This window comes from Melospiza georgiana, chromosome 15 (assembly GCF_028018845.1).
Source record: "Melospiza georgiana isolate bMelGeo1 chromosome 15, bMelGeo1.pri, whole genome shotgun sequence".
NCBI classification, from domain to species: domain Eukaryota; kingdom Metazoa; phylum Chordata; class Aves; order Passeriformes; family Passerellidae; genus Melospiza; species Melospiza georgiana.
This window is the reverse complement of record NC_080444.1, coordinates 340085-365139: the sequence shown is the minus strand read 5'-3', so window position 1 is coordinate 365139 and position 25055 is coordinate 340085. Positions and strand designations below refer to the sequence as shown.

The following is a 25055-nucleotide window of genomic DNA, read 5'->3' as shown; positions in this document are numbered from 1 at the left end:
AGAAACAAGGAAAGAACAAAATGAGGTGGTTTATGTAGATCTGTTTGTGTGGCTTCTGTGCAGATAAGAGCACAAAATTACCACAAAATTAATGCAGAATTATTGTTGGCAGCATTTGAAGTATCATTTGAAAGCCAGAATGAGAGTTCGTTCTGCTGAGGGAGGTAGGCTCTGCTACATTCAAACACACAGAGCATTTTAATAATAGCAATATCTCTTCTCACCTGCCCATGCACAACTGTGTGCTTCCTAGTCACTGAAGAAATCACTTTGTGCAAGTTCAGGATGCCTGGATATTACCAAGAGTTCTGAAGGTCAAAAATGCGTTGCAAAGGCTAGCATAATAGCAACAAGTTATGGATAAACTAGTGATGAAGGTGGGGCATCTGTAATACCACACTTATGAGTTAATTCGTGTGCACACATTAGTACCTATACACGTGTGCGCTCACACACCAGCACAAGAACCAAAGCCCATCCCAGTGTAACCCTTGTGTGAGCTCCCTCCTCAGCCATGGCCATGCTGTTTGTGCCTGTTGAGGTAAAATGCACCAACGGCATCACCTTTTCATTACCAGTTTTACTGAATACAGCTTTTAAGTATTATTCATCAACCTTTACTGTTCTGTGAGCCCAGATTACCCCAAGAAAAAATTGCAGGAGTCCTTTCCTGCCATCGTGCCTCTGGGTTCATCCACTAAATCTCTAGTGGTAAAAAAAAAAAAAAAAAAAAAAAAAGCTTACAGACCTCAGCTGATAAGTGGTTATATTAAGAAAATAATCGAGAGCAAGAGAGGCAACCTAACATTCATTAATCCTGAAGTAGCAAACAAGTACTCCTGACAAGTTACAGTGATCTGCAGCTTCTACAGTAAAAGCTCAAAACCCTTGTAAATAATTTTTAAAAACCCAAAACAACAAAACAAAACATGAGTAAAATTTTTTTTTTGTTTAATCACTACAGTGGTGTTTTTCTCTAGAGATTTAATAAATTTTTAGATATTCTTCAGAGTGTTGTGCCCCACTGTAATCTCTAGAGATTACAGACTGAAATCCTGTCCTGCAAAAGCAGCGTCCAGAGCTGCCCCTGAAGCAGGACAGGTGACAGTGCTCCAGGCAGGGCTGTGCAGGAGAAGGCAGAGCTCTGCTCTCATAGGGCCAACTCAGTTCTCTTGGTCTCACAGGACCGTGCTTTTTAAAAAGTCATCACATTTCAACGACCACAACAAAATATAATCCAATATAGTCCAATAGTCCCTCTCAGTTCCAGAACTGATTCTGGTAAAGGTTACAGTGGCAGAAGCTGTTCTCATAATTCCCTGAAAAACTCTAAATAACAGCTGAAAACCAAAAGAAAATCTATTTCAAAGGCTATTGATATGATTAAGCTATAATGCCTTCAAATGAATTCTTGGATCAATAGCTAATTTAAGAGACCCATCTCTTTCAGATGCACAAGTACATAAAGAGGGCAGAAACCAAGGAGCGTGGCTTAGCTCTGTGCCAGCAGCTCCCAACAGCACACAAACAACCTCCCTGCACACCAGCTGGGCAAGATGTGTGTGACAAGTTATTTTTGGTTGCAGCAACAAAAGGAAAAATAAACTTACATTCTGTCACCCCAGCATCTACGGCTCCTTTTACTTGACTGAAGCACCAGAGCACATCCTGCATGAGGCTTCCAAATCCTGCCAGGAAAACACATTCAGAAAGAAGATACAATCCCATTGGTACGTAGCTTGTCCTTTTTTAAATGGATGTTCAGGCACACACAAGCACACACAAGAACACACAAGCACACGCGGTCTCTGCATGGAGATCTATATCTGCTCACCCGGTGTCATGGTTCCATGCAGCGTGCAAAGCCAGCACTGCAGAGCCAAGAGCATCGTGCCTGCCCTATGAATGAGCCTCTGTTCCCCCGTCCATGGCAGGGCTGTGGGAGCGGAGCCGGCAGAGCCCGTCCCCTCCACATCCCTGGCACGGCGCAGGAGTCAGGAGCCCTGCAGTCGTGTCTTTGTCACAGCCTCCTCTGTCAGAATACCAATGATACTGATGCTCCAGTCATTCCCAGCATTTCACTTAAAGGAGTGAAACAGAAAAAAGGAACTGCTCCTACAACCACAAGAATTTTTTTTCACATTTGTGGTCAGTGTCGTTCTGAGCTGCTTGGCAATAAACCCAAGCAGCATGGAGCTGCTTTACAACACATGATAACACTTTCCTCAAAATCTGCCTGCAATCACAAGTGCCTGATAACTGCACTTAAATGATTACTACAGACATTTCCATTGAAAGGCATATCATTAAGCTGTAGTGCTTTCAACTGTGTTTGCTGCTGCAGCAACACTCTGTGTTAAGACTCTCTGAGAGAATTTAGGATTTCATCTACCAATGCTCCTTGTTTCTTGACAGCTCAGCAGAATTTCCCTTTCTGTAACATAGTTTTCACTGTTCCACAAAAAATCCACTGCCTCAAAGGCCAACGTGTTTCTTTTCATCCTAGCACACATTTTACCTCAAAGAATTTCCAGACATGGAAAAATGGAGCCACAGGGACCAGTAAATTTCATCTCAGCTGTTTTACACACAGGTGTAATGTGTAAGAGAAAATGCAGGTATTTCACAGTTGGCAGGTGTGACCCTGGGCTCAGTCTGGGGCCGTGCCATGGAGACACAGACTTGTTACTTCTCTACAAAAGAAAAGGAAAACATGGGCTTGGGAGATAATGTCCAGCAGGGGATATGTCCAAGCTATATGGACTGTGCTGTAGCCTAACTGGATGTCTTTGTGAGATTTCTGTCTGATTTTATTTAGGTTTTTGTATATTAATACAGGTATGTATCAAAAGTAATGTAATCATCTGGAATACACAAAAGGTACAAAGTCAAGAGTGAGCTTTATTGGATTATTCAAGCCAAATACAAGGAAAAGATGAAGCTTTAAGGGTATGAAAGGGGGAGGGTGAGGATTAAATGCTGCATCTAAGCAATGAGGAGATGGCCATTTTCCAGAGGCTCTGTGGTGCTTCCTGCAGCTTGGGCAGAAACTGATAAGAGTGACAGTAAGTCTCACACCTGGGCAGTTTGCAGGGCTCTGTCTCACACCTTCACTCTCATAAACACTGCTGACCAATACATTTTTTGCCCATCGGTCTCTGATGGGGTTTGCTCTGTCCTCACCACTGTGGCTCTCACACTGACGCCAGGGATGGGTTATTCCTGCTTGGCACTGGCAGTGCTGGCAGCAGCAGTCAGGGTTTCTCAGCCCTGGCTACCCCTAGGCTTCCAGAGCACAGACACTCCACTGTGGCAGACACCAGGCTGGGAAAAGCCTGGCGTAACTGAGCCCTCCTTTCCTATGTTGGAGATGGGTGATTTAAAGAAAGTTGTTGAGGTTTTTAAGGTTTATTGCTAACTTAATTTGTGAGATTTCTGTCTGGACCGTGCAGACCACCCCTGTAATTTTTGGAGTTCTTTCTCTTGGCACACCAGTTCTCGCTTTAGGGATGGAATTTCACTAATGAAGTACGTGACACCTATTGACACCTTGTGTGACAATGAACCAGTGTTAATTAATAAGTTCCATTTCTCTGAAATAAAAAGTTGTTAGTCTCTGTTAACAACTCAGCCTCCTGTCACTTTGGATTCTGAAGTCCTGTCCTGCCTTAAATTCTAGTGACCTCTAGCTGAGGAATCCTAGTGCTTCACATCCTGCTGCCAGGAAAAGATATTCCTCAGGGTGTTCTCTGAAATGGAGCTCAGACTCCACAGAAATCTTGCTGGGATTGGTGTGTTTAACAATGCAGGTTCTGGAACACTGTGGTTTGCACTGTGAAAAGGATGTCCAAGCTGTTTCCAGAAGCAGCCACCTCACAGCATATACTCATCTGTGCTGAGTCAGGGGCTGGGGAAGCTGTGGAGGGGATAAGGCACCAGGGACAGATGTGCCCATCCAGAAAACACTTAATCCCTGGTCATGGGAGAGCCCCTGCTGCAGGGGGGAGCCCCGGGTGCTCCACACCTCTGCACAGCCTGCAATGAATTTTAACCTTGATTAAGGATTATATCAATCCCTACACTTTGGGACTGGCAGCCACCTGCAGAGCATGCAAGGCAATTCTTATTCAGAAGGAGCCGTGGCAGTGTGTGAAGGCAAGCCCACTTCAATCACAGGAGATGCCAGCAATGGGTATTGAAATCTAACACATTACAGGCATACCATAACGTTAAAGTTTGATGGAAGATTACAGCTGAATTATGGCTGCTCAGTATAATTTCACTTCTTTAAAGACTTATGGTTCCACAAAATACGTAGAATAAGTATAGCAAAACTTCTCTGTTTTCGCAAGCCATTCATAAAAATTAGTTTGATGGTTGAACCAAAAGTACACTTAGCTGAATAGTTAAAATTTTAAAGGTGAATAAAACTTTTAAAACTTATTTCTTAATTCAGTGGAGGGTGGGGTTTAAGCGCTGGGATGTGTCTGGCTTGGTGGCAGGAGCCCCTTGGAGGAGAGGGATAAGCCGTGCCTCCTGTCCATTAGAAGGCACCAGAGATCCACCACAGCGCTCCCATTTCCCAAGCCAGGAAAGCCGTGGTGGCTGTTGTGCATGACAGAAAGACCACTGCACTTCCCTGAGTTTCCTTTTCTAGTACGAATGAAAAAATTCCCCAGCTTGGGGCATGCCTTCTCTTTCTGAGCTGGCACAGTAGAAAAGCTCAATTTTTTGAGAAAACTAGGAGACATGTTTAGCTGATTCTTTTTTCCTAAATGTGCCCTCTTTTTATTGCAGACCAAAGCCCCAGCTCTGGGACAGGAGGCTCTCTGTTTCCCATGGAAAATTAACCCCGCTGCAGCGAGCAAAACGGTGTTTTCCCATTACCCAGTGGGGAACAGAGTTGGCTGTTTCACAGGAGCTGTTGCACATCTGCCTTTGTCCTCTCGTCTGCTGTTTCCTCGGCCTACTCAATAAATGTGGTGTCCCTCTTCTCGTGGGATCCTTCCAGGGGCAATGCGAACGGGCAGGGGAGGCGCCGAGGCGGCGGGGCGGGGGGCACCAGAGGGACGGAGTGTCGCTCCTCGCCGCAGGGCGGGGACAGGGACAGGGACAGGGACCGGGACCGGGACAGGGACGAGGAGAGGGACCCACAGGGACAGGGACAGAAACAGACACAGACACAGGAACAGACACAGGGACAGGGACAGGCACAGGCACAGGGACGGGGAGAGGGACCCACGGGGACAGGCACAGGGACAGGCACAGGACACCCTCCTGGCGGCGTGTCCGCGGCGCGGCCCCACGCGAGTGTCGCTCTCGGTGCCGCAGGCTCCTCCCGCCGCCACCGGGGCCCGGCCCGGCCCGGCCGCCTCCTGGCTCCGCCGCCCCGGCCGCCGCTGCTCTCCTCTGCTCTCCTCCCGCAGGCTGTGCCGTGCCCGCGCTCCGCTGCCCAGGTAGGCGCCCCCGGGGCCGGGCTCCGATCGCGGGCTCGGGCGGGGCTCGGCGGGACGGCGCTCGCTGCAGGTCGGGACGCGCGGGGCTCGCTCGGCGGCTCCGCCGCTGCCCGCAGCGCGTTCGGGCGGGGGTCCTGCCGAGCCCCGGCTGCGGCGGGGGAACCGCAGAGAGCCCCGGAGCTCCGCGGGAGACGCCCAGGGCACCGAGGGAGGAACGCAGGGCGCCGCTCCTCGTTCTTAGCGACCGCTGCGCCGCGGGGCAGTTCGGGGTCACGGTCAGTTCCTCTGGGACCAGAGCCCCGGGCGATGTCCCTCCGGGTGTGTCACCGCCCGGTCCCAGCTCCGCGGGCAGCCAGAGGCGCTGGCAGAAATGGTCTGAGAGCCCTCGCAGGGAGCCGTCCCCTTGCAGGGTTTCGGCGGCCCCGCAGCGGTGACTGTGCCGCTGCTGCCGGTGCCCGTCCTGGGCTGAGCCCCCGGCCCGTCCCTCGGTGCCCCCGGAGCGCGTCCCGCGCCGCATCCTCCGTTCTGCTCGGGGTTTCCGCGCATCTCGGCGGCTGAGGCGCGCTCGGCCGGGCGCGGTGTGTGCGCTCGGGGCCGTGGGCTGGGATGCCCCGTCCCGCCGGTAAAGCCGCCGTGACCGAGGAGCCCCGGGCGCTGCCGAGGCAGCGACGGGCCGGCCGAGCACGACGTTAGCGTGGAACACCGAGTACATTTGGCCCCAGGAAAAGTAATGATTTTAATGGTTTTGTGACTTTGCAGCGTGAAACAGTAAAAGATTTATCATTTCCATCCCCCGGCTGCACTTTGTAAAGGTGCAAATCCTTGTAATTATTGCTCAGGCTAACTTAACTTCAAGGAATATCTGCATTCCTTCCTCAGAGCTTGTATGTATTGATGTATTTTCAAAAATGAACTTGGCTCCAAACTGCTGTGCAAGGAAGTTTCCTTGGGAACCTGTGGTATGGGAACCTGATTTATGGCTGTTGCATCTGAAGGTCTATTTTTATTCTGAAGAGTAAGTTTTGGGGCTCAAAAAGGGTTCCTGCTGTTGGTTTGTTTGAGACTGAAGGCTTGATCTGTTCCTGCCAGAAGCACTGATGGGAATCGTAAGCATTTGCTGCTTCATTTGTTTTCTTGCTGGATCTTGTTTCAGTTCTGAGACGGGAAATCAAGATTTTGTTTTGGTTAACTGAAGGAAAGGAGCTGCATATCCTGGTGGGGTAACTCATTGTATCCCATGACAGATGCAGTTCCCTGTAATTCTCTTTTCTCCAACATCTTTCTTAGATGCTTTTCTGCTTCTGCTCAAATTAACCATAATTTTGTTAATTTAAAGAAGTGAAGTTATTAGTAGTTTCCAAAGTGTAGATCTGAGGAAATGTTCAGTGAACATACAGATGCCCTGGAGAATGCTCTGGGCTGGACCCGGTCCAGATCTTGCTGCACTGGTACTCCCTCATTTTGTTCTTTTAAGGCTTTGTACTTGCAGCAAGGTATAAAGTTGTATGCCACAGGGATGTCTATCAAAAACAAGCACATAAAGGTGCATTGCATGTGAATGCTTAAAAAATAGAGTGGCTGCTGTAACTTACAGAGTGTTCAAGCTCTCTCAGGTGTCAGTAAACTCTACAGACATGTCCGGAAAGACTGGAAAACTCCTGTACTCCCTGCTAATGAACAGACCTGTCCCATTGCAGTGGGAGAGGAAATCCAGTCACTGAAGCCAGCATCAAGCCAGAAATCAGGTTTGCTGTTCTGTTCATAGTTCATATCCAAAAAAATTCTGAAGAACCTGAGTGGAAGCTATACCTTGATTTTACATGGAATCTTTTTGTTAGAAATACCAGAATGGTATGATTTTTTTTCCCAAATGAAAGACTTGGGTAACTGTTTAAATCAAAAGGTGAATTCTGTGAATTTCTTCTTCCGTAGCTTTTACCCCTCCCTTTTACATGACCTCAGCAGTCAAAAGTGCGTTTTGGTTTTATCTAGCCAAGTCAGTATGTCCATTTATTTTGGATATTGGTCTCACTACAATTAGTCACCCCCGAAGCTACAAAATACATGCTGAATGATACAGAAAACAGGAGCCAGATCTTTGTGTCTGCTGGTCTGCTCCTGCCCTTCCTGTAGTGGGCAGAGTCCTGCTCTGAGGTACAAGGTTGTGGTGCTGCTGGTTTCTCTAGTGAGCTCCATTGCAATGTGCTTTTCCCTGACAGTCAGTCCTGTCCTCAGAGCAGGGAACTCCAGTGAGACATTTGCAAGCTGTAAATGATGAACTTTTGCTTCCTGCCTTCCGCAGGATGCGTCAGCAGGAGCTGCCAAGGTCTGGCAGGGCTGACCCACAGCAGAACTGAACCAGAGGCTTCGAGTGTGGGAGCAGAGCCCAGAGGAGCAGAGAGGGCTGAGCCTGGGCTGGGCGCGCCATGGGGGCGAGCAGCTCCAGCAGGGCACCCCCCTCTGATGGGAACGAGGATGGTAAGCATTTTCCTGCTGCTGTCTGGGGCTGCAGAGTGGCTGAGGGTGCCAGCCAGCTCCCGCGCTGGGGCTGCACGCTGCCGGCTGTCCCAGGCCAGCTGGGGCTGCGCAGGGCTGCAGCAGCAGCAGCACTGTGCCCTGTGCCCTGGGCCCTGCAGGGCCGTGCTCTGGCCTTGCGGTCCCTTTGCCTCCTCTCCAGCAGCCCCGAAAGCAAAACTGCCAGCAGAGCTTTGGTTGAGGGGTCCCTGGGGCACTGCCAGGCCCCTCGAAGGCAGGGACAAGGTGCTGCTGCTCTGGGGCTGGAGAGGTCTGCTCTGGAGGTCCCAGCACAGGGAGCAGGGGCAGAAGCGTGGTGGGAAGGGGGCTGGAGCCATGGATGTTCCCGTGGCTGCTCCTGGGGGCTGCCCAGCTGCGAGGCCAAGCCTGCAGGATGGGCTGGCTGGAAAAGGAGCTGGAAAACTACTGCTGGAGAGTGTTGGAGGCCAAGGCCCCTGTGCTGCCAAGATTACAGAGACAGTCATTAAAAGATTGCTCCATAAATATATTTGCTGTTGCATGAGTCAGCTTGCTGACTGCCATATGGGCTTTCACCTAGGTACAGCAACAATATGCATATGTGGATAAATACAAATACATAGTAATAAACGTAAAGCAAAGAGCTGGGTAACCCATCAATGCTGTTCCAATGTGCCCTGTGGTGCCTCTGCCAGTCTGCAGCTGTTCAGCAAAACCAGCTTCAGTTTCCAAATTATTAATGCAACTGCTTACAGTTTTTCTTCAGTTTTTATATTTTTTCCATTTCTGCAGTGCAAAAGAAATCTGTGCTGTGAAGTTTTCCTGAAGATTTTGTTCCTGCTGCATCTAAATGCTCATTATTGGCATTTCTCATAAGCAACCACTTATGCTTGCTTGAGTTAAAGAGCAGTTGTGTTCCTGACCACCTTCCTCAGGGTGCTGTGCTCTGGCTGTGGGATTTTCCTGGCTGATCTCTGCTGGGTCTCTCTGGGTTCAGTGTTCACACAGCACCAGCTTCTGCCCCTGAGAAACACAGTGCCAGTAAGGCCTGGCCTGACCGTGTCGGGTGGTTTGCTGTCAGCTTGTTGGGTGTCAGTGGGCTCAGGGCCACTCCTGCGTGCTGACACAGTGTGCAGACTAGTGCAGTTCTGTTTCCATGGCCCTGCACAAATTTAAAAAGTGGTACTGCATTTTTTCTCTAACAAGTCACGTTTTAATATACTGAGGGGAGAGAAACCCAGCTGAAACAGAGATGCCCCCTAGGGAATTTTCCATTATCTTGCAAATTGGTAACCAGAGGCTATCTCACCTTAGATGTCACAATCTTGTCCTCATTCTGATTTCAATTAAAATTGTAATTAATTAAGAACGTCCAGGTACAGTGGGAAGGAGCACACTGCTCCATGGCACAGGCAGCAGGTGGTGGGCACCAGTCCCATCTCTGCAGCTGTGCCACAGGGAGGCTTTTCCTTTGGGATCCATGAGTTGTGTACGTGCTCCAGTGCCAGTCCTAACAATTCTTGCATATTTTCCCAAATTGCTGTTGCTATAATTTCACTATTTTCTGCAGCACCACAATTTCTGTTTGAACTTCTTGAAGGGCTCTGTTTACCTTGAGCTGAAGTAGAGCGGCAGGATTATTTTTCTCTCAGCATTTCCTCTGAGCAGACAGGTGTGGATAATAAGCAAGTGAAATGAAAATATAATAACCAGACAGAAGGTTCAAGGCTGCGAGGAGATCTGATTCCCAGAGTAGTCAAGATGAGACCACTGGCTGTGCTGGGGTGAGCAGCGGGGATGAGGGAAGCTGAGCCTCAAAGCATTGGCTTTGCCTGGCACATGAGCCTGGGGACCTCAGCAGTGTTGGCTGCTTTTGCTAAGGATGTTCTTTATGGCTGGTTAGGTCAGTATTTTTTATCTAAACATTGTTCCTTAAACCTTGGTTTAGAAATATGACCCCTGTTTCCAAAACAGTGCTTCATGATTATACAGCAGTTGTTTCTTTATGGCAATTGTATTATCTTTCTTTGCATCTCTTAAACCAGTTCATCTGAGCTGGTGAATTTTGAGCTGAGCATGTGAGTTTTGTCCCTGAAGGGCAAAAGCTCATAAGGATAAAAAGTAGAAATAACATAATTTCACCAAATGTTTGCTCAGCCATTTAATATTGAAATGTTCTTTCTTGCAGTTACCTTCGACCATTTTGAGATTTTGCGAGCTATTGGGAAGGGCAGCTTTGGAAAAGTGAGTGTTTTGGAAATTAATCACCACGTGGGCTGCTGGAGATGTAACTGGGTGGAAATAGATGAGTTGGAGGCTCACATGAGAGTACAGAACCAAAGCCCAGGCACTGTCAGTGAGCCTTGACCTTCAATTCCTGGTAATCAGAAAGGAATCAGAGCCCAAATCCTTTTCCATTCTGTAGCCACAAAGCAAAGCCCAGTAACCCTTAAACAAAGCCCGAGATTACCTGTGAACTGAGTGACACTGCTCAGGAAAGTGAGGATCAGGTGCTGCTCCCAGTGCTTGACCTGCAGCTCTGTGGTGGAGGAGGCTCTTCCCAGCAGTACCAGGTGGGAGGAATGGACATGATGGTTAGTGAATGGCATTAAATAAAATGTTGACTTCTCTGTGATTCCCTGTCAAACATGTTGTGATGATAAATTCCTTCCTCTTACCTTCCCCCAAATTTCAAATTCCCAGGCAGTGCCAGTGTTGCAGCATTGGCGGATGGACTTGTGCCCTGGCAGTGCCAGCACTGCCAGAGCTGCTGGAAAACACTCGTGGCACTGGGTTTTACCTGCCCAGATTTGCTGACAAATCATCTCTGTTTTATCCCCTGACTGCTCTCCTAGGTCTGTGTGGTGCAAAAGACTGACACCAAGAAGATGTACGCCATGAAATACATGAACAAACAGAAGTGTGTGGAGCGAAATGAAGTGAGAAATGTTTTCAAGGAGCTGCAGATTATGCAGGGCCTGGAACACCCTTTCCTGGTTAATTTATGGTAAGAGGTGGTGCCTTGGCTCACTGGTTGAGTCAATTGCAGACACTTTTGAGATCAGACCCTCCTCATCTGCTTTAAACCTGTCCTGGGAGCAGCTGGTGTGTTCCATCGACTGGGGCTCTTGTTTCAGGGGAATCCTGTTTAGTTAAGCAGTTATCACCCTTGTCCTCTCAGGCAGCACAAGAGAGTTTATTCATCTGTCCTTTTGCAGTGTCCCCCAGGCAGGTATTGGCTGTCACCACAAGCCCACCTGTATTTAAAGGAGTTCTTTGCAATCACCAGCAACTTCTGGCAGCGTGGGTTTGATGGCCAGGCAGAGCTCTTTGCTGGTTATCCCTTGACATTTCTTTCTTCTTAATTTTATGAGGACACCAGTAACGTTCCAAGGGGTGTGAGTTCACATATTGCATGATAAAGTGGCTAATATCCTGTAGTTTCAGCATTGTGGGTAATTACATTTATTGGAAATTTGATTTCTTTTTAGAATAAAGTAGAAATTATCAATACTAAACACACACACACACAAAATAGTCTAAAAGACACTGAAGATCAAAAATCGTTGCATAATTCTTCCTTTTTAAAATCTCCTGTAACCTGAGTGCAGTTCAGTGAACTCTTGGTATTTTCCTGCTGTTGCCATTTAGAGTGGTTCTCATTGGGGTATGAATGGTAAAGGTGCAGCTGCAGCTCCCATATAATATCTCCAACCTTGTCTTTCCTACTTGAACACAAAGCTCCAGGCAAAGCTCTCTCAGCAGCTGAAAGCTGACCAATGTGTCTGTGTAGGGATCTGCACAGAGCAAACCATCCAAGTGTCCCTGCTGCTGTTCTTGCCATGCCAGCCCTGGCTCCAGGATGCCTTTGGCACTCCTGTGTCCTTCCTGCCCTCTGGGTGGCTCACAGCCCACAAGCTCTGTGTGGAGCGCTGGTCTGGCTCGTGGTGCTGGTGAGCACATCCAGCAGTGTGCTGGTAAGGAAAAGCCCATGAGAAAAGGGCTCATGGCTGGTTGTCAGCCCCTCTCAGAGAGACGCAGCCCATCGAAGGAGATCGCTCACAGAGGACCAGCAGAGACCAGCTGCCCCTGTGGTGCTGAGCACACAGTCCAGGCAGGTGCTGCCCTGGCACAGGGACCTCAGTGCTGGGTCTGGCCAGGGCGCAGCTGAGGTTCCTCTGCCTGGCTCCTGTGGTCACCTCCTGCTGGTGCTCAGAGAAGGCAGAACGCCCATCCTGAGCTGTTCATACAATCTGCTCTGACTCTGTTATGCACCTGAGACTGAATTATTGTTGTCACAAGTGTGACAATGGTGGGAAACAGAGCATGGAAAGGTCGTGAAATTTGGAGTGAAAAATTCCAAGAAATGATGAGTATTCCCAGAAGTACCACAGGTTCCTTTATTACCAGTCATTTCTGAGTGCTACTGTCCTTGAAGCACGTGTGTGCTGTTCCAGGTACTCATTCCAGGATGAAGAGGATATGTTCATGGTGGTTGACCTGCTGCTCGGAGGGGACCTGCGCTACCACCTCCAACAAAATGTGCGGTTCCAAGAGGCGACTGTGAAACTCTTCATCTGTGAGCTGGTGCTGGCCCTTGACTACTTGCAGAGCAGGCACATCATCCACAGGTCAGCCAGGCCACAGGCAGGCTTGTTACTCCTTTATGTGAAACAACAAATAGAAGCTTAAGTGATAAACAACATGTTCTCCTATGTGTATTTGCTTTTATGTGAAACACAAGGCTTCCCCCAGAAAAGTATTTCAGATACAGCAGAGACCATCTGATTTGTCCTTCTGGGATAGCTGTGAAATAGCATATTTGATTGCCCACTGGTCCTGCAAAAATGTGTCTCTGATAGGTTTTAATTAGCTGTAACTCATTAATGTCCATCCTCATCCAGGGAGAGTAGGTGTCAGCACTCAGAACTCCTGTGTTCATGCTTGAAGATGTCTCCTTTGCCCCCCTCTGTATTGTACCAAAATACGAGGACTGGGCCCAAACACAACTTTTTCCTGTATGAGGTAAATCCCTTTTTAGAAATGCTGAGAGTTTCTTTTTGGCTACCACAATTTCTCATGGCCAGTGAAAAAGATGCCTGAGCTCTTCCCATACCTTTGCAGACCTGCAGAAGAGCAGAGGAGGCAGAGGGTCCCTGGCTGGGAGCAGGTTTGGCTGTGCATGGACAGACACACGGCTCTCCTGCTGCTGTCACGGGCACACAAAGCTCAGGGCCCAAGAGTTTGGCCGAGTTCGCTGTCAGGGAGGATGGTCAGAGAGGGTTGTGAGGGTCCGTGATTGCAGGGAGGAGGTCACTGCATTTAGAAATGCCGCTCCAGATGGGCATTCCTGTGCAGTGTAAGAACTAAGCATGGAAAGCGTAAAATGGAAACGGTTGTTAGTGGGGAAGGCACCCATGGCGAGGAGCTGGAGAGGGTCAAGCCTGTCCTGAGCACAGTGTCCAGCGCCACGTGCAGGCTCCGAGGGCAGGATGAATGAGCCCTTGCTGTCCCTGCACCACAGGAGCCCAGAGCAGCTCCGCTGCAGGGGGGCACAGCTCCCACCCTGTCACGCTGCTGCTTTTGTGCTTTACCTGCACCGATCTTTGCCCCGGGGTGAGCAGGAGTGAGGGAAACTGCAGCTGAGGTCGCAGTGTCATTTTCACACAGCTGCATGTGCTTAAGGTAAATCAAGTACAACAAAACATGTATGGCAGGCTGTAAAATTTGCAAGTTATTTAATTAACACTGTGATGCAAGTTGTTTAATTAACACTGTAACCCAGTGGGATAGTATTTGATTGATAAAGTGATTCGTCTGAGGCAATTACGCTGCAACAGCTGTAATTGGGAACATCAGGAGACAGGGAAGTAATGGTTTTGTTTGGCTGAAAAAACTGTGCAGAGACACCAAACTCAGGCTGCAATTATTTCCCACCTAGATGTAAAAGAATGGGAAATATTATTATCTTTTAGGTTAGGAAATTATAGAACCAGCTTACAAAAAAGAAATATACAAATGAGCAATAGCAAGAATTACCTGGTACTTGTTTGCATCCTGAGAATGATCTTACTGTGCTGGTGTAATTGCCGAGGCTGTATGCCAGACTGAGGGAGATCAGAAACAGACACAATAGAAATTAAAAAGTAATAACTTTGGAGAAAAAAAAAAGGAAACTCTTCCACTGAGCTTATGGGGAAAATCAGCTGCTTACCTGACACTGCCCTGCTCTGCTAATGATGCCTGTCCCTATACCCACCTGTATGAAGGGATGGCACCAGGAAGGGAACCAGTGTTTATAACCCACTGGAAGTTGCTGGGTAACAAGATGCCAGAAAACTGTAAGCTATTAGATGACAATTAGATATATTGTGGGGCTTTGGTTCCAGGTGGCCTGGAGAACTCAAACTGTATCCTAAGGACTGAATTTTTAAAGATAAAATCCAAAACGCGTTCATTTCTTCACTGGGCCCTCCTGTGCCGGGTGGGGAGCACCATCTGGCACAGGTCCCTGCACCTGTTCCCTGCCTGCTGGCTGGCACCTTTGCTCTGGGGCACCAGCTGGCCAGGTGCTCAATGGGCACTGGTGTAATGAGCTCATTAAAGCCAGGTAATGGCTTGTAAAGTCACTCAGGTGACACTGTGGCTGTATCAGAGTATCAGGTGTATGCTTTCTGCCCTCAGTTAAAGTGTTTCCCTACAGCATTGCTATAGGTATTATTTTTTGGGATCCTTTTACTTAGGAATAAAACCTGTGGATAACTCATTTGTATCTAAAACAATGATGTTAAAATACTTTAATTTGTACTGAGGACCCTTTCTCATACAGTATTGAAATAGATTGAAAAGTGACAGGAGGAAAATGACAAAGAGACTCCCTGACTGAGCTGTGGGTGCCCTGAGCTGGGTGCTGCCCACCCTGCAGCCTGGCAGCTGCTGCTGGTGCTGGTGGATTGGTCACCCTGTCACACCCGAACCCAAGGGCACCATCAGCTGTGGGTGCCCTGGGCTGGGTGCTGCCCACCCTGCAGCCTGGCAGCTGCTGCTGCTGCTGGTGCTGGTGGATTGGTCACCCTGTCACACCCGAACCCAAGGGCACCATCAGCTGTGGGTGCCCTGAGCTGGGTGCTGCCCACCCTGCAGCCTGGCAGCTGCTGCTGGTGCTGGTGGATTGGTCACCCTGTCACACCCGAACCCAAGGGCACCATCAGCTGTGGGTGCCCTGAGCTGGGTGCTGCCCACCCTGCAGCCTGGCAGCTGCTGCTGGTGCCGGTGGATTGGTCACCCTGTCACACCCGAACCCAAGGGCACCACTGGCCTGGGAAGCCCCAGGCTCTGAGTGTGCAGTGTCCCCGCCAGTGTCCCAGAGCTGCTGTCCTGGGGTGCCAGCAGCTGCTTCCTGCCGCTTCTCAGGCTAATGGCTGTCTCTCCTTCTCTGCTTTGTTTCTCAGGGATATCAAGCCCGACAACATTTTACTGGATGAGCGCGGTAAGTGCCGCGTGCTCCGTGGTCGTGCCAGCATTCAGCAGCAGCCAGGAGACTGTATGTTTATATAAATGTACAGCAGGAGCTCTCGGTGCTTGCTGCTGCCATCCTTTGGTGCGGGGCTCTCCTGCTCAGCCCAGCTGGACGCAGGATCCTCCCATCCCTTTGTGCTCACTCGCTGTCTCTTGCTTTTTGAGCAGCAGTGTCCTGTACCTTCAGGGCACCGGGCAGCCTGAGATGCTGTGGTGTTTCTGGGTCTGCCCTGGTGTTTTAGCCAACACCTCCTTTGGCTCACTGACTTGATGGTGTCCCTACAAGACACTGGCAGGGACCATATGTTTGGTGCTGCTTGGGATCAGGAGCCCAGCACACCTGATTTTAACATTTTCTTGGTTCTTGTTTAAAACTTATTCAAAATGCGTCATTTGAAGGGCAATGCTTGTGTCACTGCAGGGTTTGTGCACAACAGAATTAATTATGGTGCAATGGATAAGCCTTGGTCACGTATTTAATTTTTCCTTGAGCATTTGGCATGGGGAGGGAGCTCTGAAGAGGATTAGGGACTAAGTATAAGCGTTGCTATCAGATTTTCTATAGTTTTTCATAGGCAAAACTCTTGACTATATTCTTGCATGGCTCTTCAGTCACATTTCTTCCCAACAAAGATCTCACAGTGAAGAGTTGTCTCATATTTTTTAGTTTGTAAAGAGAAACATTTTGTTAGATCATATTTTTTTTAAAATCCAGGTAACTGTATTGCTGTGAGAAATCCTCATTAGCAGCTAGAGCAAGGTGCTTGAAGAGTCGGTGCAGGGAGGAGGCACAGCTGCTTTGTCATGGCTTGAGAGGCTGTGTCAGAGATGCTGAGCTGCCAGGGCAGCCCTGCCTGGCTCTGTGACAGGCTCTGTGTCACCAGGGCTGCCTGGCAGCGCCGAGCCAGACTCGATCCGTTTGCACATGGCCTCCAATTTCAGAGCAGGGGCTGATGATTTATTTAGGGGCTGGCAGCAAAGCGGCTTTGCCTCCAGGTGCTGGGGCCCCTGTGCTGCCCTGCTCCGTCCTTCTGCGCCTCTTGCCCTGCACAGACCCTGCAGAGCCCCGTCCTCGCTGGGGCCAGCACTGCCCATGCCACACAGGGCTGCTTTGGGCCAGTCCTCACTGCTGGGCGCTTTGTGCCCCGCTGTCCCAAACCCTGTGCCGCTCACACTGGGGTGACACAGCTTCCTGAGAGGAGCCGGGATCACCGTGGGAATGCAGGTCAGCACTCCCTGGAGAGGGAAAACAAAGAGGAAAAGGCTCTGTTAGTCTCTGCAGCTGCATTCAGCCCAGGAAGACACAACCTACTAACTTTTGTAATGATGCTACAATTTGGGATGAATTTTGAGTCTATTCTCTGCTCACTGTGATTTTTTTAACTCTCTCTTGCAGAGGTTTCAGAGTGTTTTTTCTGGGGATATACCCTTGGCTCCAGTGTCCTTTTGACTGTGACTTGTAGTATTCTTTTTCTTCATCCATGACAGCAAAGGTTTGTCTTCTAACAAACTTCGAAAAGCTAAGAAAGCTTTGGACAGACACAGAGTTCATTTTCTTTCCCAGACTGATCCTGAAATATAGGAAGACTCAAAACAATCACCGCTAAATTACTTTTTGGAGAACTCTTGTATTTTCTGGTTCCCCAAAGGGAAAATAAGGGGATATTTTCAACAAGAGACATCTGCAAGCAGCCCGCAAGCTGAAATATTTTCTATCAGTTCTCCCACCAGATTTTTTTACCTGGAAACTCCTTTCTATTGAGTATTTTACTGTATGTTTCTGATTCAGAGCTATTTCTTGTGTGAAATTAAAGCCAAGCCTGTTACACGTTGGCCTCTGTCTTTCAGGACACGTGCACGTCACTGATTTCAATATTGCCACCATGCTGACCAAGGAGAGCCCTGTCACCACCATCGCTGGCACCAAGCCCTACATGGGTGAGAACCGAAGGCAGTTCCCTGTTCTGGAATCTCCATTTGAGGGCTTGGGGGCCGTGCTGTGGTGGGACACAGGTGGAGACAGCTTTGGTTAGAGCTGGGACTCTTTTCTTCCTGATCCACAACAAAACACGCAGAGTGTGAAGTGAGGAGCAGCCTGGGAGGGGACGCGGGCTGGGGACAGGGGTCCCCCCCAGAAATGCCTCAGTGCACTGGGGATTGTGTGCCCTCCTTCTCAGGGGGGTGAGGAGACACTGGGGCCACCTCATGCCTGGGCTGAGTGAAAGTGCTCCTTCTGGAGCACATTGACTGTGAATGTTGGCGGCTCCCGTGTCAGCAAAAGGAATTTGCTGTTCCTGGGCTTGGGGCAGAGAAGCACAGAGAGTTTCATGTGGAGAGGGCTGAGGGCTGCGGGCGGCCCCGGTGCAGGACTGTGGCAGCACGGGCAGGGCAGGGCTCAGGGTTCTCTGTTGCTCGATCCCACTGGGGATTGCAGCAAGGCAATTTCCCCCCCTGTTTTCACAGCACCTGAAATGTTCAGCTCCACAAAACCCACCAGCTACTCCTTTGCCGTGGACTGGTGGTCGCTGGGAGTCACTGCCTACGAGCTGCTCAGAACCCGGGTACGTGTGGGGCTCATGGCCTGCTCTGCCCTCGGACACGCTCTGGGGAGCGGTAATGCTTTACAGCAGAGGTGAGGTGAGATGGCCAAGCTGAATTCAAGGCTTTAGGACTTGTCACAGCAGAGGAATCAGAGATCACATCTTCACCAGGGTTATTCTGATAATGGCTAAGAGCTCAGAGAAGCTGCTGCAATACAGAACAGCATCTTGTAGCAGTTCCCTGTGAGGCCCTCTGGGTTGATATAAGGGGGCAAGGCAAACAAGCAACAGCTTGCTTTTCACTGGCATTGTCCCCAGCATGGGTGAAAAACGTTTTACAGGGAGTATCAGGAGTGGTCTAACCACAGCACTATTTGTCACAGCCTTTTAAGATAAAAACAATGAAAAGTCCAAGCAAATTCCCACTGGCTGATAACCCTGACTTCTGGGGTTTGCTCCTGCCTGTCCTGCTGTTAAATGTCCAGTTATTAGTGTAGTTCTTGCTGACATTCTGTTTTTTTGACTGAGCCACGGCACAAGGGAGAGATGTCCCACAGGAGGCTGGGGACTGCACAGTGAGACTGTATGAAGCTTCTGTGCTCTAACCAGATTCCTCAAGAAATCTGAAAAGCAGACAAATTCACGCTTGTCTTGTGGTGTTTCCCACAGAGGCCGTACCGCATTCTGTCCAGCGCTTCCCCGGGTGACATCGCTCGCGTGCTCGGGACGGCGGCGGTGGCGTTCCCGGCGGCGTGGAGCCCGGGCATGGTGGGGCTCCTCAGGAAGGTGAGGGGCCGGCGGTGCCGGGGCTCCTGCGCCCACAGCCCTGCCCGGGGGAGCGCCTGCGATGGCCAGGCCGGGTCAGGCACCCGCAGAGCCCGCGCGGTGACAAACAAACATCACCAGGGCCATGCAGCGAGCTGCGCTGCTCCGGGCGGGACGCGGGGACAGCGGCTGCAGCCTTGGCTTCCAGAGCTGTGCCCTCTGGAATTAACTCAGAAGCAGATACTGATACGTGTGTCAATAAATTTACTCCAAGAATCACATTTTTTTTAATCCTCAAGAAACATTTTTTCCAGTAATGGAAATATTTGCAAGAAGTGCTGACGCTGTTGTAATCTTATGATGCCGTGTGGTTTATGCACCACTGCAAATTTTTTTTCAATAAAGCTGTGACAAAAATTGCTTCAAAATCATTACTGGAATAATTTTGAAGCTGAAATCCCATTTGAAATGAAGCCATAGCTTCAATAAACAAGACTTGGGCTTAACAGTGGCAGCAAAGCTGAGCACTTACACCCTGCATAGCAGCACTGGCAGCAAATTTTAAGGAAGTATGTAAATAGTTTTTTAATCTCAAATAAGTGTGGGCAATGAAGTAGTACTTCATGTAGCTTTCAACTGGTTTTTGTTCCAAATAATATATATATATGTATTTTATAATTTCTAAAGAATAGATTATCAAACATTTTAACAAAAAGAGACTGTCAATTCTTTGCTGGGACAGAATCATGGTGTATTTTCCAGAAAGAAAATTGCAGAATATCTCCATTTGCTGAAAATTCAATGAAGCCAGTATTTCATTAAGCTTAACAGTAATACAGGAGTATTTGCTGCAGATGTCCTGTGTGTTGCTATGCTGGCTGTGTGTTTCCGGCTGGTTTTCCAGCAGGAAAACCTGGACCACAGCAGGCCGCAAGTCATGGAGGCTCCCATGTGAATAAATAATACAGTGTCGCAGTTATTTAAATGTCCCAGCGCTCCTTTGCATCTGGTTTAGCAGCCATATGTACTGTATATGACGCCAGCTGTGGCTCCGTCCCGGCGCAGCCATCCCTGTGCATTTCTGTGTTTGTGCTGCAGCGCTGGCCGGGCTGCCCAGGGCTCTGCAGAGGCAGCTGGGCTCTGGGGACACGGCTGGTGCCTGGCTGCACGCCAGGGCAGGGCTCTGCAGGTCACCTTGCCTGTAAATTCCCCAAAGCCTTTGGATCCTCTGCTTTTCCTGCTGAGTTTTAGGAGGGCAAGGTATCGGGAGTTTATGCAATGTGTAATCCTTGAACAGAGACCACCTCAACCCTTTCCTTCCACACAAGTAATCCCTACAGCAATGTTAAAAAATTATGAAAATGAGCAGTGTGAAGGCACTCTTTCACACTGGAATAGAGTATTACTTTAGTAGAGTGAGAAAAGAGGATGTTTTACTGATCCAGTACTAAAAGCGGAACACAAACACCTGAGTGGAACTTCCTATTCCAAACAAATGCTTGTTTTTAACATTGGACTAATTGTTTAATGCCACTGTACTGTCTCATTGCCTGCTCGTACAATGGGGATAAAAGTAATTTGTAAAAATGGGAGTGAGCAGAGGCAGAGCTTGTGAGCCTGTGGCATACCCCGGTGAAGGGACTCCAGCCAGAGCAGGAGAGGCACTGCTCCAAATGCCAGCATCGAGGCAGTGTCTCTGGCACCAGGTGTCCTCAGCCGTGCTCCACAGAATGGGTGCCCTGTGGGATGGTCTCATCTCTCCCCTTTACCTCTTGCTGCAGTTGCTCGAGCTGAACCCCGAGAAACGTTTTTCTCAGCTCAAGGACATCCAGTCCTTCCCGTACCTGTCTGATGTGAACTGGGATGCTGTTCTCCAGAAAAGAATACTGCCAGAATTCATTCCTGTGGTAAGGCCATCTGAGTGCAAGGGTTCCTCACACCCAGCACTGGGGCATTCTGACAAATTTCCACTGAAGCATCAGGTGTCACAAGGAGAAAAGAGAGACCCAGGCAGAGCTGTCTCTTCCGTGAGTGTGCAGCAAAGAGTAATGGAAGGAGACTATAGTGCGGGTGCCCCCACACTCATATGCCCTGTTTGTAATGTTCCCGGAATTTCTGGGTGCAGAAGTGGTGCTACAGCCCACTGAGCTGTGCATCTGTGTGGCAGGGACGGTGCCTGTGAGCCCCCTCGTGCTGAGCCATGCTCTGAGCAATGCTGCTCCCCACGTCCAAAACCCCAGGGCACCAGGAGGGGCTCAGCCTGGAGATCACCCACCATCTTATGGGAATTGTTTTCTCCTGCAATGCTTCCCCAACAAGCTCACTGTTAACAGTAAATAGCACATGAAGTAGAGTTGTATTTATGGGCCTTTTTAAATTGAATTAAAACAGCACATAACTAACATAACCCTTATAAAGAATAGTCCAACTACTCCAACTGGTTTTCAGCAGAAGTTGGGCTAAACTATGAATATTTGTAAATTGTAAATCTGCCCTTGTTGCTGGGTTTCTCTCTGGTGGGTATGATTCTCTGTTGCTTGAAGACCAGTTCCCCTGGGCTGTTGTGCTACTCTCAAAAAGGCACAACCCAGCCAGGACTGTCCTCATCCTCATTGCCACTCCAAAGCAGGCAAAGGGCAGAGTAGAAGCAGGAGCACAAAAGGACCCACTGTGACACCTTGAATATGGTCCATATCTGAAGGGACTGATAAAGTATATCAGGAGTACGGCCAGTGCTCTTGGCTGCATGTGCAATTATAATTAGTGCATTTTTTTACAAAATTCAGCTCCCAAATGCAGTCCAGGTTATAAGAGACTCCTTAAGACAGGCTCTGATCGCTTAAGGCCACTTCTTTCTCCACTCCAGAAAGGCAGACTGAACTGTGACCCAACCTTTGAACTGGAGGAAATGATCCTGGAATCCAAACCTCTTCACAAAAAAAAAAAGCGCTTGGCTAAGAAGGAGAAAGACACAAGCAAAAGCAATTCATCCCAGGTGAGAGCAAACAGGTACAAGCATGGTAGGCCTTTCATTTTTCAATGACTGCCATCTAGCAAGACCACAGTAAACTGAACAGAGTATTTTTTCCATTGTGACCAACTTTATTCCTAAAACTCTCTCCATCTTCCCTGTGGCGAAGGGCAGAATGTGTATGCACTGCTTTACTGCAAGAGGAGAGCCTTAATGCCATTCTCCCCACTGCAGGGCGAAAGATGCTCTGTGCCTAAACATATTGCCATGTGTCATTGAAACTGCCCCTTGCAATGTTCTTCTGTGTAAACTGTGAATTTATTCCCTAAATCTTTTATTTTTCCATTCCAATATGAAAGGCCAGCCACCTCCAGAAGCACCTGGAAATGCTCCAGAGAGACTTCATTGTTTTCAACAGAGAAAAGTAAGTTTTGATCCAGAGGCAGCAGCAGAGGCACTGGCCCTTGCCAAAGCCTGTGACAGTTTTTGGGGGTGGCACAGGGCAGGGGGGGCTGTGCTGGAGGAACTGGGGCACCAGGGCTGCAGGAGCTTGGGGCACCAGGGCTCAGGAGCTTGGGGGCTGGAGGAGCTTGGGGCACTCGGGGCTGGAGGAGCTTGGGGCACCAGGGCTGCAGGAGCTTGGGGCACCAGGGCTGGAGGAGCTTGGGGCACTCGGGGCTGGAGGAGCTTGGGGCACTCGGGGCTGGAGGAGCTTGGGGCACCAGGGCTCAGGAGCTTGGGGCACCAGGGCTCAGGAGCTTGGGGCACTCGGGGCTGGAGGAGCTTGGGGCACTCGGGGCTGGAGGAGCTTGGGGCACTCGGGGCTCAGGAGCTTGGGGCACTCGGGGCTGGAGGAGCTTGGGGCACTCGGGGCTCAGGAGCTTGGGGCACCAGGGCTGGAGGAGCTTGGGGCACTCGGGGCTGGAGGAGCTTGGGGCACTCGGGGCTCAGGAGCTTGGGGCACTCAGGGCTGGAGGAGCTTGGGGCACCAGGGCTGCAGGAGCTTGGGGCACTCGGGGCTGGAGGAGCTTGGGGCACTCGGGGCTCAGGAGCTTGGGGCACTCGGGGCTGGAGGAACTGGGGCACCAGGGCTGGAGGAGCTTGGGGCACTCGGGGCTCAGGAGCTTGGGGCACCCAGGGCTCAGGAGCTGTGCAGCGAGGGGCAGCGCAGGCCAGGCAGTGGGCAGCTCCAAGGCAGCTGTACCTCTATGGGGTCTTGGCACTGCCTGGGCTTTTCCTCACAGTTCAATCATCCTTTTCTATCCCAAGGGTAAGACCCCACCATGACAGCATCCAAGAGACCATGACAAAAAGTGGCGGCCCACACAGGGAGGACAATCAGATCATCAACCTCTGAGAGCAGCTCAGCCCCTGCAGGGGACTCCTCGTGGCACTGGGGCTCACCCACCCATCCACCTTCACAATGCCAGGCCATGGACTGTCCTCTGCTGCTGCTGGGACCGTGCCAGCAGCCCAGGGCACAGAGGAGAGCTGGGGCACCCCTCCCTCAGCTCATCCCACAGACCAAGGGTCTATGAGAGGCTGTGGGGCTGCCTTGCAATGGGCCACAGCTGGTCAGACAGATCCTATCATGTTGCCTTTCCTGAGGGCAGGAACGGGACCACAAGACAACGGATAAGACAGTTTTCACTACTTTGTCTTGGCTGGCAGGTGCCAGAGCCCTTGGTGTCACCATGCAGGCAGCTGCTGCACCGTGCTGGGAGGTGCCCACAGCTGTGCCACAGGGCTCTGCAGATGTTGGCATTCCCATGGATGGGCTCATGGCTGGCTCCCCAGCGGGAAGAGGTGGCTCCCAGATGCAGGATCTTCACCAATGCATTGTGACAGAAGTGGCCTTTGCTTACAGACAGCTCCTGCAAACATCCTGTGAGGGGGCACAGGAGGCTGGGGATGAGCTCCTTCCTTGGCTGCGAGGAGGCAGCAAAGGTTTCCTGCCCATTAGTGCTCTCTCCATGTACCCAGCAGGGCTGGCATGGTCAGTGGCCAATGTGCAGACAGATGTGGACACCAACCAGGTGCTGGTGAATCCAGATGCTTTACCAGTCTAGCCTGAAAAATACATTCACCATCACGTTACAACTGCTGCAGCTCACTGAATTTGTTGGAGTTTGGCTTCCAAAATCAGATGGGAATTTAAATGTATATTTTGAATGTCTCTACCACTGAAATCACACTTGATTTAAGCAGGAACTGTCAGTCCTCAGGAACAGTGAGGATAGCCTTCCTGGGAATGATGAGTCCAAGGCAGAGAGACATGGAGTGTCCGCCCCACTGAGAAGTCCTGTTGCTTGAAAGGCTATCCAGAGCACCTCCAGCGTTCTCCATGGATCCTCACTCTCTGCCCAGTCCTCCAGCAGGTCTGGCACCAGCAGGACTGTGCTGACAGCTGTCCCTGTCTCCTGCACAGCACATTGCCATCGCTGCCTTGCTCTGGTGCAGGCAGAGGTGCACATACCGTAAGTGTATTTATCTGAAATCCCAGCTCTGCTCTTCACTAGGGAAAAATCTGCTGCTGCAGAAATACCTCTCCACTGGCTGGTCAGAAAAGCCCCAAAACTGAAGTCCTTAAAAATGGAAAGAACACTGCATCTTTAAAAATTTTAAAATGTAGAAATTTAAAGGTTTCTACAACCATCTCTCTATTCCCCTCTTCCTCTGTACACAGAGGCACAGTCTCAGCTTATTCTCTACCAGGCAACAGGCAAAAGCCTAAATTACTTGATGGAAGAACTTGACAATGCTTGTAAGCACAGCATTCCCCACCCTGGCACAACTATTACAGCCTGGTCCCTTTAAGGACTGTGGCAGAGACAGCTTGCCCTGCCTGAGTTGCAGACATGTAAAAAAAATATTTCAAGGTCAAATACTAAAGAAGGAGAGGGAAAAGTGTATTTGTTTAGCATAGCCAAAACTGACCCTTAATTCTGTAGTCTTTAAACAAAAATCACTTTTTTTTACATGCTTTGCAAGCTTTAAAGGACAGTGCCTTTCATTCTAACAGACAATGCCTGATGGAAGGGGAGCATTTCACCGACAGGAGTCCACAGAAAGCAGCCTCCAAGGCTGCCTGGCCAGGATGGCCCCAAAGCCATGCCCAGGCAGCGCCATGTGGAGCCGGTCCCTGTCAACACACAGAGGACAGGCACAGCTCTTGCCAGGCAGCCACAGCCCATGGTGGCCAGGCCAGGCTCAGAGACTGCGTGGACAAACTGGACTGCTGTTACAAACACTTGCATTGTGCTGCTCTGCCAATACCTTTACCTTTGCCTGAGAAGCCACACCAACACCCTG

At 49.9% G+C, this 25055-nt stretch overlaps 2 protein-coding genes across 2 annotated transcripts in view; one reads left to right on the top strand and one right to left on the bottom strand.

The window, feature by feature from the left end:
* PPP2R2B (protein phosphatase 2 regulatory subunit Bbeta) overlaps nucleotides 1–1859 on the bottom strand; it is a 59131-nt gene extending 57272 nt beyond the window's left edge. Inside the window, exons 1-2 of the mRNA XM_058034506.1 lie at nucleotides 1835–1859; nucleotides 1611–1688 (exon numbers count right to left, since the gene is read on the bottom strand). Of these exons, the coding sequence (XP_057890489.1) occupies nucleotides 1611–1688; nucleotides 1835–1844 (88 nt within the window). The 5' untranslated portion in view covers nucleotides 1845–1859. The remainder of the gene's footprint in view (nucleotides 1–1610; nucleotides 1689–1834) is intronic.
* A 6023-nt stretch (nucleotides 1860–7882) lies between these two features.
* Nucleotides 7883–23100, top strand: STK32A (serine/threonine kinase 32A). Its single transcript, XM_058034508.1, has 12 exons — nucleotides 7883–7934; nucleotides 10138–10193; nucleotides 10805–10956; nucleotides 12407–12580; nucleotides 15401–15438; nucleotides 17316–17405; nucleotides 17931–18028; nucleotides 18677–18793; nucleotides 20554–20679; nucleotides 21639–21767; nucleotides 22103–22167; nucleotides 23013–23100. The coding sequence occupies exons 1-12, from the start codon at nucleotides 7883–7885 to the stop codon at nucleotides 23098–23100; spliced, it is 1185 nt and encodes a 394-aa protein (XP_057890491.1).
* The last annotated feature ends 1955 nt before the right edge of the window (nucleotides 23101–25055 follow it).